The following is a 13,806-nucleotide window of genomic DNA, read 5'->3' as shown; positions in this document are numbered from 1 at the left end:
TACTAGGAACATGATATATGTAGGATTGATAACTCAGTGGTTAGACCGTCTTGGATTTTGACTTTTTTCCACAAGGAGGGCTAAAATAACACTGGTTCGACCCTTCCTTATGCAAACTGACAACTTGAGACACATGTGCAACATCTGGGTATTTTTATTGTAGACGTTTCGCCATCCAGTGGCTTTATAAATACAGATTCTAGGGCATAATTTGAAGACAGTAGAACTATATACAAAAAATGAGGTAATCAGTCCCCCAACCTTAGAGTTGGTGTGAAGAGCACCGTAGTCGGGAAGATTCTGGAGCCAGCAACAGGTAAGGTAACCAATACAGGAAATACATTAAAACAAGTTAATTATTTTATTTTTAATAGGATACCTAACCATTAAAAACATTTTAGGCTAATATAAGCAAAACGATATTATTATTCCAATAAGTTATCATTTAAATACAAAAATCTTCTTTATTTGTTTACAACTGCTAAATGTATAATATATATAAGTGTGCAGGTTCAAATAACGATGAGGACTGAGAGATAATATTTGTTAAAAATTTCGCAGGATGAGTCTCGTACAATATTGAAATATGTCGTCCTGTGGTGGAAGAGTCCAGTAAAACACTGATTATATAACTGGCGTCTCTGGACAGGAAGGGAAGGAAGGTAGTACACAAGGCCAGGCTTTGAAAAGACTGAGCTATGATGTAATCAGTAAGCTAGCAAACACCGCAGGCCTTGGCGCAGTTGTCGTGCATGTAGGCCTGAGAGAGCGCACACTCTCCATTGCTCGCCCAGAATGCACAGTTAACATTCAGATCAGCGCAAACCTTCACGTCTGCCGGAGATAAGGAAAAAAAAAACATCGAATTAGCGAGTTTTTTTTTACACATATGTCACGATGATTGGTGGATATTATTGTGAATAAATGTTTGCAAAACAATAATTGGTGCATATATCAAAGTAAAACCTTCTATACATGATTTCAGCTACTGGAGACCTTATCAATATTACAGCTACTGGGGACTGTATTAATATTACAGCTACTGGGACTATCAATATTACAGCAATGGAGACCTAATCAGTATTACAGCTACTGGGGACTGTATCAATATTACAGCACTGGAGACCTTACCAGCAGTCAAAAATTCCTTAATCTCTAGAATAGGGATTAAAGTTAACTCTCTGGTTATATACTCTGAGACATATATAACTCTTATTGTACACATCCTATTATTATTATTATTATTATTATTATTATTATTATTATTATTATTATTATTATTATTATTATTATTATCATTATTATTATTATTATTATTATTTGTTATTATAATCGCGTTGCTAATTCCAACTAGCACAAGCTAACTGAACCTAGCAGAGACTAAATTAAACTTAAAAAACTATCACAGGCTAGCTGAAACTGACGGAGAATTCAACGTTAATCTACTTAGAGCTCTTCAATCCCGGATTCCCGCATTATAACAACTGTTCCTCGCCCAGCTCGCCATCACACACATATACAACGTTCGGATATTGACACTCGGCAGAGCTCAGAACAGCGACCAGCGTAAGACAACAAGGGGCTGACTCTCTATCTTACACGACGAATGCTCGGCTGGCTTCAGCGAATCAAAATTTTGGGTAGTCTTTGCTCTTGGACTTCTCCTCAAACAACAAGTGATAATCGTAAATGCATTTTAACGCTTCGTAGCGATGTTGGGCCACCTCGTTCGTTGGTTAGTGGGGGATTATTTTTAAAGCCAATCGACTACACTAGGGTCATTAAGGCTGTATGTAACCTTTTCTCCGCTAGACAGTAATATTTAATTCCTTATATAGGGATTAAAGTAAACTCTCAGCGTATACTGTATACCCTGACAGAAATACACTTTTCGGTGTATACTATATCCTGTGTTGAGAGAAGTACACTTCTCGGTGTATTTATCCTGTCACCTCGTTGCCTGACGCATCGTGGGCGTTTTAATTTCATTTGTGATTAAATAATCGTTTTTATAGGTTAATGTCTCCTAACTAAATCAAAATTAGCCTAATTTAACCAAATATAACCTAACACAACCAAACCAACTCAAACCAAACTTAACCAAACGAAACCAAACCAAATCTAACCTAACCTAACCCGATCTAGCCCAGCCCAACCTAACTTAACTCAACCTAACTTAGATTAAAATATAAACTATAAATGTAAATCTAGAGGATGTGTTAAAAAGCTAACTGTGGGGGAACCTATAGTACTAACAAAAGTAGCATAACAAAACAAGGATATGTTAATTTCTCAATGCTATGCTGTACCTTTCTGTTAATGGAGCACGCATCAATATTTGGGCCTCTACCCTTCAAACAGAAATGTTTACTATACTCCTTGCACTCAAATGCGTCCATGTATCTAAGGTTGACACTTTAATTATAAATGATTCGGTATGGTACAATTGTGGACAGTGGAATTAGAGTGCACATGCTGTAGATAAGACTGAGGGAGACTGACACCAGTCAGTCCACCTATCATCATTCATAAGAAGAAGAAGAAGAAGAAGAAGAAGAAGAAGAAGAAGAAGAAGAAGAAGAAGAAGAAGAAGAAGAAGAACTTAATTTCTCTTCATAGTTTCCTAATTATGTTTTTGTAATAATGTTAGTAGAATTTCCCACAATATGTATAGTAAAAGGACACAAGTGCAACTAATGCAACATTTTATTGTGGCAACGTTTCGCTCTCCAGGAGCTTTGACAAAGCTAGCAGGAGCGTTTCGATCTCCAGGAGCTTTGTCAAAGCTTCTGGAGATCGAAACGCTCCTGCTAGCTTTGTCAAAGCTCCTGGAGAGCGAAACGTTGCCACAATAAAATGTTGCATTAGTTGCACTTGTGTCCTTTTACTTTACTAATTATGTTTTTAATCCTTTCCTTTTAATTCTGCTACTTATTTTCCTGTTGCAGACTGTATCACATATTAACATTCTCCCACTCACCGCACAGACTGCAGGTCTTCCTGCAGTTGAGGTTCACGTAGGGGTTTGTGGTACAGGAGCCGCCACGGGCCCAGAGTAGACAATACTGGCTGTGGTCCTGGCAGTGCTCTGGGGTGGGGGTTTCAGGAGATGGAGGTTTCGGGGTTGAGGGTTGAGGAGACTCACACTTGTAAAGTAAGTTGAGGCCCTTCACATCCAGCTGGAGAAACCATGAGAGACAGGGAGTAAGAGACAGGTGATGCAAAGGTCACTTAGTAAGGTTCATGTATCTCATATTGTTGTTTTATCGTATATTATGTTCTAATAGCCTTGCAGACGACTTCTTAGAAATAATACTGCAACAGTAAGTTTATGGTATAATAATGTTGATAGAATTACCGACAATATCTTAAGTAAAAGGACACAAGTGGAACTCATACGACATTTTTATTGTGGCAACGTTTAGCTCTCCAGGAGCTTTGTCAAACAAGATTGATAAAGCTCCTGGAGAGCGAAACATTACAACAATAAAAATGTCGCATTACTGCACATGTGTCATTTTATTACCTAACAATAACTTTATAGAAACAACTGTGAGAGAGACGTGCTGGGGACTGGTCCCTCAGTTTCACTCGTGCAAGAACGAAATTGTTCCGACTAGGTCATTGAGTGATACGAAATCTTCTGAAGCTGATCTTGTTTACGTTCAAAACTGTTAAGGCCCAATGTTGTCCAATTCACATTTTTTGAAGGTTTATGCCGCCTGATATTTGGGTATAAGTAAGGTACGCATCAAATATCAGTCTTCGTGGCTTGAAAATTTTTAAATTTCACTTATTACATCGTTACACAATTGGATCACAGTGACTTACCGTAACAACGAGAGGAAACTGACCTGAGAGAAGCCAGAGCGCTGACCTATATTGACTCCTTTCTGCCTGGGCACGATGGTTGGGGATGAGTAACTCCTGGCAAACTCGAAGGCGCCGTAGTGCATGACAGAATCGTAATCGTAGGGAAGATACAGTTCATCGGGGACAGTATATGACATCTACCAGTGTAGAAGACGAGACATTTGCAATTAAAAACACTGGACAACATCTTGTGTGATTATCTTTTATATATTAGATGGTTTCAGTATCCTGAAAATATAAATCAAGAGAACACTTTTGTTTTAGAACTGGATAAACAATGGTTCTAGAGTAATTTTGGAGTGCTGAATCTGAAGTTTGTCAGACTGACTCCAGCTTCCCAGCATAGTCACACAAGCGATCGTTTAGCTTCAGTGAGTCATTGTGTGATATAATGATCCTCGCCGGGAGATATTTTTCCCTGACTATATATGAACCCCCCCACCAGACGTGTGTATAAGGCCAAACGGTTCTGAGTAAGCAAACATATAAGAAGTTCGTTAAGAGTTGAATAACGTTTTGGCATTCTTTTTCTCGGAATAACCTTTGACCTTTTCCGTATAAAAGTCGCACACGTCGACCTGAAAATCAAAATGTGTGGATTCAACGTCCCACATTCTGATCGTAAAGTCAGAGATTTCAAACAAGGTAATATTGTATTCACACTAAGTTACCTATAGAGGTATTTATTTTTTTATTTGGCCTGACTTGCTTCTCCCTCTCCTCCCTTTCTGCCTTCTCCCCTCCCTATTCCTCTCTCTCTTTCAATCACCCACCTTGAAGTTGTCTTCTTTACCAGTTTTAATGTTGTTCCAGTTGATGACGACGTACTGGTCTCTGTCGCTCCTGGACTGTTCGTGCCAGAAACCAGCAGCATGCATCAGCTCGTGAAGGATCACACCAAACTGCACACACCCTTGCCCGAGTGATACCACCTGGACGCCACCTGATCTCCCCACCCAACTGGAACACCTGAGCAAATCACCAATGTAAACACCAAATCAGTTTTTTTTTTTTTTACATAGAAGAATTCACGGATTATCCTATTTCAACTCATTTCAGTTTGGCTCTAATTGTGTTGTACAAGCTCCCCATAGGATGCGATCCACATCAGTTGACTATCACCTACGCATCTATTTACCACTAGGTGAGCGGAGACAAGTGCGAGATTTACCTGGATCTCTCGTCCTGTACAGCTTCAATCTATCTTTTTTATTTTTAGATGGTCACTGAGAAAATTTCTGGGGATGACGAGAGGGAGAGTAGATCTCCAGAGGTTTCTAGGATTGATGAAAGTGTATCAGAGGACTGGAGATTGTGGAAAGGTTCTCAGGTTTAGAACAGCCTGTCTACTAATGATGCAAGAAAATTACTGTCCAAAGACATGGGGAAGCGCCGACAGAATACTAAATGAGACTCTGATTACAGAGGAATATATATATGTTGGTAAAGTTACCGACAAGTGCAATTAATGTGACATTTTATTGTGACAACGTTTCGCTCTCCAGGAGCATTGTCAAGCCGTTACAAATAGTACATGGACACAGAGGGTATTTACCCTCTGTGTCTATGTACTGTTTGTAACGGCTTGACAAAGCTCCTGGAGAGTGAAACGTTGCCACAATAAAATATCACATTAGTTGCACTTGCGTCCTTTTACTTTACACTTCTGGAATACTTGCAACCTCCCCCTTAAATGTTCTAACTGCGGCGGGTCACACACTGCAGTTGCAAATTCCTGCCCCTCTAGAAAAGACATTCTCTCCTCCCTCAGAGCAAGCCAACCTCCCTCCCTCCCCTACCAAACCGCCCTCCCCACCCCCAATGCCTGGGCCTCCCCACACACTTGTCTACCTCTTCTACCCTACACACATCAAACATCAACACAGAGACTACAAACACCTCTCCATCTACACCTACACCCACACTAGACTACAAAATTAACTGTCAACTCGCCACTGCTGCCCATTCTGCGATGGTAATCTCTCAAGCTTACCAATCAGACTACTCACATGTCCTTAACCTAATCTTGTCTGCTAACAATCTTCCCTCTCTAATCATCCCTCCTTCTTGCTTCTCTTCTAAACCCCCTACAAGTTCTCCCACTTCCCCTCTTCCTACACCCTCCAGCTCTCCTCCTCCCCTACCCCTCCTCACTCCCACCAACACCCCACCGCCCCTACCCCTCTTCAAATCTACCCCTCCTACCAACACCCCTCCTCCGCTACCCCTCTTAACTATTTCTACTACTCCCCCCACCTCTTTACTCACTTCTTCCTCCATTACCAAAGCTTCCACTTCCTCTACATCCACCATCGCCCACTCCTCCTCCACCACATCCAAGACTTCATCCAGGTCCAACTCCTCCTCCAAACGAAATCCACTCAACCCTAACCTTCCCCAACTTTTGATATACAGACCAAAGAACATAAAAACAGATCCATCTCTCCCTCCCTCTCCAGGAAACGGGTCCGTAACACCTACAAACACACATCCACCGATGGCACCACTATCACGGGCTTAAATATAAACTCCCCCGACACTATCTTTGGTATGACGAAACCATTAATCATGTTTAAGGTGATTCAGCTCAACGTACGTTCTTACTTCACGATTAGACACCTACTGACCGAGCTCCTTGAAGCTGAGAGGCCAGATATTGTTTTACTAAACAGTACCTGCCTCAGAGCCCCCTCAACGTATCCGCCATTGTGGTTATACTATGATCCCCACGATGGAGTTGCCATCCTTGTCAAATCCAGCATAAAACATGAATTTCTCCCAATTCCTTTTATTCACCAACACTGTCTTGCAGTCAGAATACACACCCACCTTGGACCCTTCATCTTTTTCACCACCTATGCTTGTCCAAACACTATTCTCAACATAAACGATCTTTCCTTAGTCTTCAACTACACCAACTTTAAAAAGAGATTGGACAAATATATGAGTGGGAGGGGCTGAGTTTGATTGGTGTCATTGGGCACGGAAGTAAATTCTTGGGTAGCTTTGGGTAGAGGTTGTTTTGATAAGGACCTGCCTTGTATGGGCCAGTAGGCCTGCAGTGTTCCTCCATTCTTATGTTCTTATGTTATTATTACTAAAAGGGCTTTTTATTAAGTAAAAGTAAAAGAGAATCAGAGTACGTACTCCTGACCCTTGAGGATGAACACATAGTCTTCTTGGGTAGTCCTGGGCACGAAGCGAAGACAAGTTCTGCTTTGGAATTCGTCTATAGCCCTGGCTATCTTGCAACGTTCTGAGGAAGCTGTCGTAAGAAAAATATAAACTTAGGAATACGCTTGAGGAAAAAAAAAATCTACTTTTGAAGCTACTGTACGTTTTACTTAATTTATGGTCGTCGTAGACAACGGAATTTATCTAACGGATGCAAGCATTTATAAAACTGTTCTTTACGTTAACCTACTGACCAAAATTCTGAGAAAAGAAATAAAGCACAGTAAAAACTGTGCCAAAATGAGTAGCATAACTTTCACTTGTCATTACTAGTAACACTACAACATCAGAAGATTCATAATCTTTGATATATTGCACCAATATATTCATAATTGTGTTTTCTGTCAATGTATTCTGTCTATTAATAAAATTTCATTTAGAATACAAAATATAAGAGATGGTAGGAGAAGAAAATATTCAAATAGCTCCTTGGAGAACCTTGAGTTTTCCCTGAGGTACGTTTTTCGTCTTGTCTGAGGATGAGGCTCCCCAGTCCAGTTATAGTGGTACCTCCCTATATTTTTTTCTTGTAAAAAATAAAATAATATATATATATATATATATATATATATATATATATATATATATATATATATATATATATATATATATATATATATATATATATATATATATATATATTAAAAAGACAAGCTGTAAATAAAATCAAAACATTTTCACAGAATTTTGATCTGCCTTCTGAACTAATTTTACTTATTAAAAGATTATTAATTATTATTGTTATCATCATCATCATCTTCATCATAATCATAACTAAGCGCTAAACCCATAAGGGTCATGCATCTTTTGAATGGATTAAACGTAAATTAAACGCAGCCTTCCAGGGAAGGGTAGATACGTCAGAGAGGCAACGTACTAAATTCGTTGGAGATAACGTAGGGAATAACAGCGTTGGGCCACACCTTCTGGGAGTTGCTGATGGCGCTGAGCTGACGCTGTGGGTCACCCTTGAAGAAAACTCTTTGATCTTAGAGGAAGTTTTAACTGTATTTATACGTATTTAATTTATAACAGTAGTTTTGTGTAATTATTATTATTGACAGTGGTAGTGAAACAGTTATCATTTTTATTTCGATACAAACTTATGAATAAATAACAAGCATTATTATGGAGAAAGAGGGAAATAGGGAGAGAAATGGGATAGGAGGAAGAAAGGCAGAAAAAATTTTAGGAGGATGGGGGGGGGAACAGTAAATAGAAGAGAAAAGAGAGTTGAAGGAAAAAAAGAACGCAAAGGAAAAAGGAATAAAAGAATACCTGAATAATCTGAGAGAGTTCTTCCTCAGAAGAGACCATAATATCTCCCTCGAAGTAGCCTGACGCAGCGATGGGATCCTTCAACTTTGTCCTCCGGCGGAATCTCATATGTCTCGCGTTAGTGATCTCCTCCTCTGAGATGGGCGCTCCCACGGTGTAAGCCTCTATCTGAATAATTAATCACACGTGGTGTTTCATGATATTTGAGCTACAGACAAGAGAAATCTTTTCCTATCTAAAGCCTTTAAAATGTTGCTAAAATTAATATGCACCCATCCACACACACACACACACACACACACACACACACACACACACACACACACACACACACACACACACACACACACACACATACACCAAGCAGGGATAACAGGGAAGGCACTACAATGGATCAGGGAATACTTGTCAGGAAGACAGCAGCGAGTCATGGTACGTGGCGAGGTGTCAGAGTGGGCACCTGTGACCAGCGGGGTCCCGCAGGGGTCAGTCCTAGGACCAGTGCTGTTTCTGGTATTTGTGAACGACATGACGGAACGAATAGACTCCGAGGTGTCCCTGTTTGCAGATGACGTGAAGTTGATGAGAAGAATACACTCGATCGAAGACCAGGCAGAACTACAAAGGGATCTGGACAGGCTGCAGACCTGGTCCAGCAATTGGCTCCTGGAGTTCAATCCCACCAAGTGCAAAGTCATGAAGATTGGGGAAGGGCAAAGAAGGCCGCAGACGGAGTACAGTCTAGGGGGTCAGAGACTACAAACCTCACTCAAGGAAAAAGATCTTGGGGTGAGTATAACACCAGGCACATCTCCTGAAGCGCACATCAACCAAATAACTGCTGCAGCATATGGGCGCCTAGCAAACCTCAGAACAGCATTCCGACATCTTAATAAGGAATCATTCAGGACCCTGTACACCGTGTACGTTAGGCCCATATTGGAGTATGCGGCACCAGTTTGGAACCCACACCTAGCCAAGCACGTGAAGAAACTAGAGAAAGTGCAAAGGTTTGCAACAAGACTAGTCCCAGAGCTAAGAGGTATGTCCTACGAGGAGAGGTTAAGGGAAATCAACCTGACGACACTGGAGGACAGGAGAGATAGGGGGGACATGATAACGACATACAAAATACTGAGAGGAATTGACAAGGTGGACAAAGACAGGATGTTCCAGAGATTGGACACAGTAACAAGGGGACACAGTTGGAAGCTGAAGACACAGATGAATCACAGGGATGTTAGGAAGTATTTCTTCAGCCACAGAGTAGTCAGTAAGTGGAATAGTTTGGGAAGCGATGTAGTGGAGGCAGGATCCATACATAGCTTTAAGCAGAGGTATGATAAAGCTCACGGCTCAGGGAGAGTGACCTAGTAGCGATCAGTGAAGAGGCGGGGCCAGGAGCTCGGACTCGACCCCCGCAACCTCAACTAGGTGAGTACAACTAGGTGAGTACACACACACACAAACATACACACACACACACACACACACACTGGAGGACAGGAGGGTTAGAGGAGACATGTTAACTACATACAAAGTACTGCGAGGACTAGATATGGTGGACAGAGACAGGGTGTTCCAGAGATGGGACACAGAAACTAGGGGCCACAATTGGATGTTGAAGACTCGGATGAGCCAAAGGGATGTTACGAAGTATTTCTTCAGTCACAGGGTTGTCAGGAAGTGGAATAGTCTGGTAAGTGAAGTAGTGGAGGTAGGAACCATACATAGCTTTCAGATGAGGTATGATAAAGCTCATGGAGCATGGAGAGAGAGGACCTAAGAGCGATCAGTGAAGAGGAGGGGCCAGAAGCTGAGTATCGACCCCTGCAACCACAAATAGGCGAGTACAAATAGGTGAATACACACACACGCACACACATGCACACATACACACACACAACTGAGGAGGAGGTGAAAAAGCTGCTAAATGACCTTAATACCTCAAAGGCGGTGGGACCAGACATCTCTCCGTGGGTCCTTAGAGAGGGAGCAGAAACGCTGTCTGTGCCAATGGCCACAGTTTCAACACATCCCCTGATACTGGACAACTACCCGAGGTATGGAATACGGCAAATGTAGTCCCCATTTTTAAAAAAAGAGACAGAAACGAGGCACTAAACTATAGACCTGTATCATTGACGTGTATAGTATGCAAACTCATAGTGAAGATTATCAGGAGGAGAGTGGTGGAGCACCTGGAACTGAACAAGATTATAAACGACAACCAGCATGGATTCATGGAAGGCAAATCCTATGCCACAAACCTTCTCAAGTTTGATGACAAGGTAACAGAAGACACGAGAGGGAGGGGGTAGGTCGATTGCATTTTCTTGGACTGCAAGAAGGCCTTTGACACAGTTCCTCACAAGAGATTAGTGCAGAAGCTAGAGGATCAGGCACGTATAACTAGAAGGGCACTGCAATGGATCAGAGAATACCTGACAGGGAAGCAACAACGAGTCATGGTACGTGATGAGGTATCACAGTGGGCAGCTGTGACGAGCGGGGTCCCACCGGGGTCAGTCCTACGACCAGTGCTATTTTTGGAATATATGAATGACATGATGGAAGGGATAGACTCAGAAGTGTCCCTGCTCGCAGATGATGTTAAGTTAATGAGGAGAATTAAATCATATGAGGGTCAGGCAGGACTACAAAGAGACCTAGACAGGCTGAACACATGGTCAAGCAACTGGCCCCTCGAATTTAACCCCGCCAAAGGCAAAGTCATGAAGATCGGGGAAGGGCAAAGAAGACCTCAGACAAGAGTATAGGCTAGACGGACAAAGTCTGCAAACCTCGCTCAAGGAGAAAGATTTTGGGGTGAGTATAATACCGACCATGTCTCCGGAAGCACACATCAACCAGATAACTGCTGCAGTATTTGGGTGCCTGGCAAACCTGAGAATAGCGTTCCAATACCTCGGTAAGGAATCGTTGAAAACACTGTACACCGTGTACGTCAGGCCCATGCTGGAGTATGCAGCACCAGTTTAGAACCCACACCTGGTCAAGCACGTCAAGAAATTAGAGAAAGTGCAAAGGTTTGCAACAAGGATAGTTCCAGAGCTAAGGGGAATGTCCTACGAGGAAAGGTTGAGAGAAATTGGCCTGACGACACTGGAGGACAGGAGGGTTAGGGCAGACATGATAACGACATACAAAATACTGTGTGGAATAGATAAGGTGGACAGAGACGGATGTTCCAGAAATGGGACACAGAGACAAGGGGTCATAATTGAAAGCTGAAGACTCAGATGAGTGTAGACAGCCTGTACTGTCTGCACAGACAACCTATGCTGTCTGGCAGCTGAGTTCATATTATGCGCCTTGCTTGTGGTGCCACCTATAGGCCTATGCCACTTCAGTATGCCCAGACCTGCCTCTCTCTCACTCTGGCAGCTCACTTCACTCAGTCAACAGGTCTGCCCCTCTCTCCCTCGCGGGCATGGCCCTCCAGGAGCATGGGCACTTGAACATACTGCCTGTGTACCCCACGACATTGCAAATAAAGAAGCCTCCGAAGCCTTTATCATTACTCCCCGCTCTGCAGCAACGCGACACAATAAACCGGTAAACATGAGTCAAAGGGATGTTAGGAAGTATTTCTTCAGTCATAGAGTCGTCAGGAAGTGGAATAGTCTAGCAAGTGATGTAGTGGAGGCAGGAACCATACATATCATTAAGAAAAGGTATAATAAAGCTTATGGAGCAGGGAGAGGCGGGGCCAAGAGCTGAGTTTCGACCCCTGCAACCACAAATAGGTGAGTACAAATTGGCGAGTACACACACAGGTACAGAGATATTATGGAATAAATCATAGGCACCTAATCTAAAATCTCCTAAAAAAGGCAAATTCTACCAATAAAAGGCTGAATTCCTGAGATGACATTCACAAATACTTCATATGACACTTTACTTGTTATTTGGGAATGTGAAGAGACTGATTTTTTTTTTCAAATGTTGCTGCTGCATTGTCAGTCAAACACTGCCATATCAGCATTGCTACACTGGTTCAGTGCTACACTGACACCTCGACAATGTTACACTGACACCAAGAGTGCTACATTGGCTCAACACAATCCTACACTTACAGCTCAACACAGTATATTTTTATTTAATTCATGCTAAGCGCTACACCCATGTGGGTCATTCAGCGCGAGATCTAGTGGAGGCTTAATCCTCAGTCTGCTGAGCTCCAGACAAATGTGCTTTCTATTTGCACTCAGTTGTCATCAACTAAATACTAAACTAACCTCTCAACACAATATTACTGTCATTTTCAAAACATTGGTAACTTGTCAAGTCTTCACTGTAGGAGACTTGTTGCTGATCAAATTCCCTCGACTCAAAGACCAGAAGTGGCTTTCCATTCCTTGTACTGAATCTGTTTACCTCCCCGTCCCCAACTTAATACTTACGTTGTTTGGGTTTCCAATGATGACTTTGGGGAGCTCCACCTTCTTCGCCTTCGTCACCTCCGCTGCTACACACAGCAAGACCACCAAGGCCCCAGTCGTAATGTACTTCATGTTTACAATCTAGTTACACCTTGACGCCCTTGCTGTACGACTTAGTGAACTCACAAAAACTTGACTCGAGCCAGTCGCGCCTAATGTAGAGTGCTTGAAAATATAACTAATCTACTTCTAAGTGGGATGTTCGGTGGTGAAAGGAGCTGTGAGCGGAGGTGACCACCACTTAACCTTATATAACCATGTCGAATATATATTAATAGTTAACCGTCAGTATGAAGGAAAATTTCCTTTCACGTGAAATGAAGGAAAATTATAAAGGATACTTAAGTATGAAGTCACCAGTATGTCCACACATCAGCAAGTGAGCACTTTACTGTTATTAAACTTAAATACTTAATTATTATATTAATGCGATGTATGGCCCCGTGGAGGAGCGGTCGCACCTGGGAATGGGAGACAATCAGCTTCGATCTAAGGAACGGAAGGTCAAATCCAATTCCTTGAATCCAGAGCCACTCACCGGCATCAGGAAATCTCCCCGGATGAGGGGTGGGGGAACCTATTACACAAACCATGACGATATTTGCCCATTTCCTTCCCCAACATTTTTCCTGGTATCATGTTATCACTGGAGACAGGCGATCCGTGGAATATAATCAGGTTATTTGTGTCGCCTGAGCGGCTAGTTTATTGTGCACCCGGTGCCCATTCTGTGAGAGACATACAAAAATAAACAAAAAATCTTCATTACATAGGTTACAGTGGTTCTTTATCAGACCCCCGTTGACCATTGTTACATCACAAAAAAAATATTAATGTGTATTTATATAATATAAATTACATATTTATTTACTTATTACACTCGTTACTAAAAAAAATAGTTACCAAAGATATATGAAGATATTTAGGGTATTCTGGGGTAGCTGAATTAGAATAT

At 41.9% G+C, this 13,806-nt stretch overlaps 1 protein-coding gene across 1 annotated transcript; it reads right to left on the bottom strand.

Moving 5' to 3' along the window:
* Window positions 1–414: 414 nt before the first annotated feature.
* Window positions 415–12,923, bottom strand: LOC128687019 (zinc metalloproteinase nas-4-like). Its single transcript, XM_070082103.1, has 8 exons — window positions 12,813–12,923; window positions 8,386–8,553; window positions 7,985–8,075; window positions 7,021–7,138; window positions 4,647–4,842; window positions 3,855–4,010; window positions 2,981–3,179; window positions 415–834 (listed from the first exon to the last, which is right to left on the bottom strand). The coding sequence occupies exons 1-8, from the start codon at window positions 12,921–12,923 to the stop codon at window positions 716–718; spliced, it is 1,158 nt and encodes a 385-aa protein (XP_069938204.1). The 3' UTR covers window positions 415–715.
* Window positions 12,924–13,806: the final 883 nt, after the last annotated feature.

The sequence above is a fragment of the Cherax quadricarinatus genome, chromosome 7, assembly GCF_038502225.1.
Source record: "Cherax quadricarinatus isolate ZL_2023a chromosome 7, ASM3850222v1, whole genome shotgun sequence".
Taxonomy (NCBI): domain Eukaryota; kingdom Metazoa; phylum Arthropoda; class Malacostraca; order Decapoda; family Parastacidae; genus Cherax; species Cherax quadricarinatus.
Note: the sequence above shows the minus strand (reverse complement) of the source record. Positions and strands in the feature narration are given on the sequence as shown.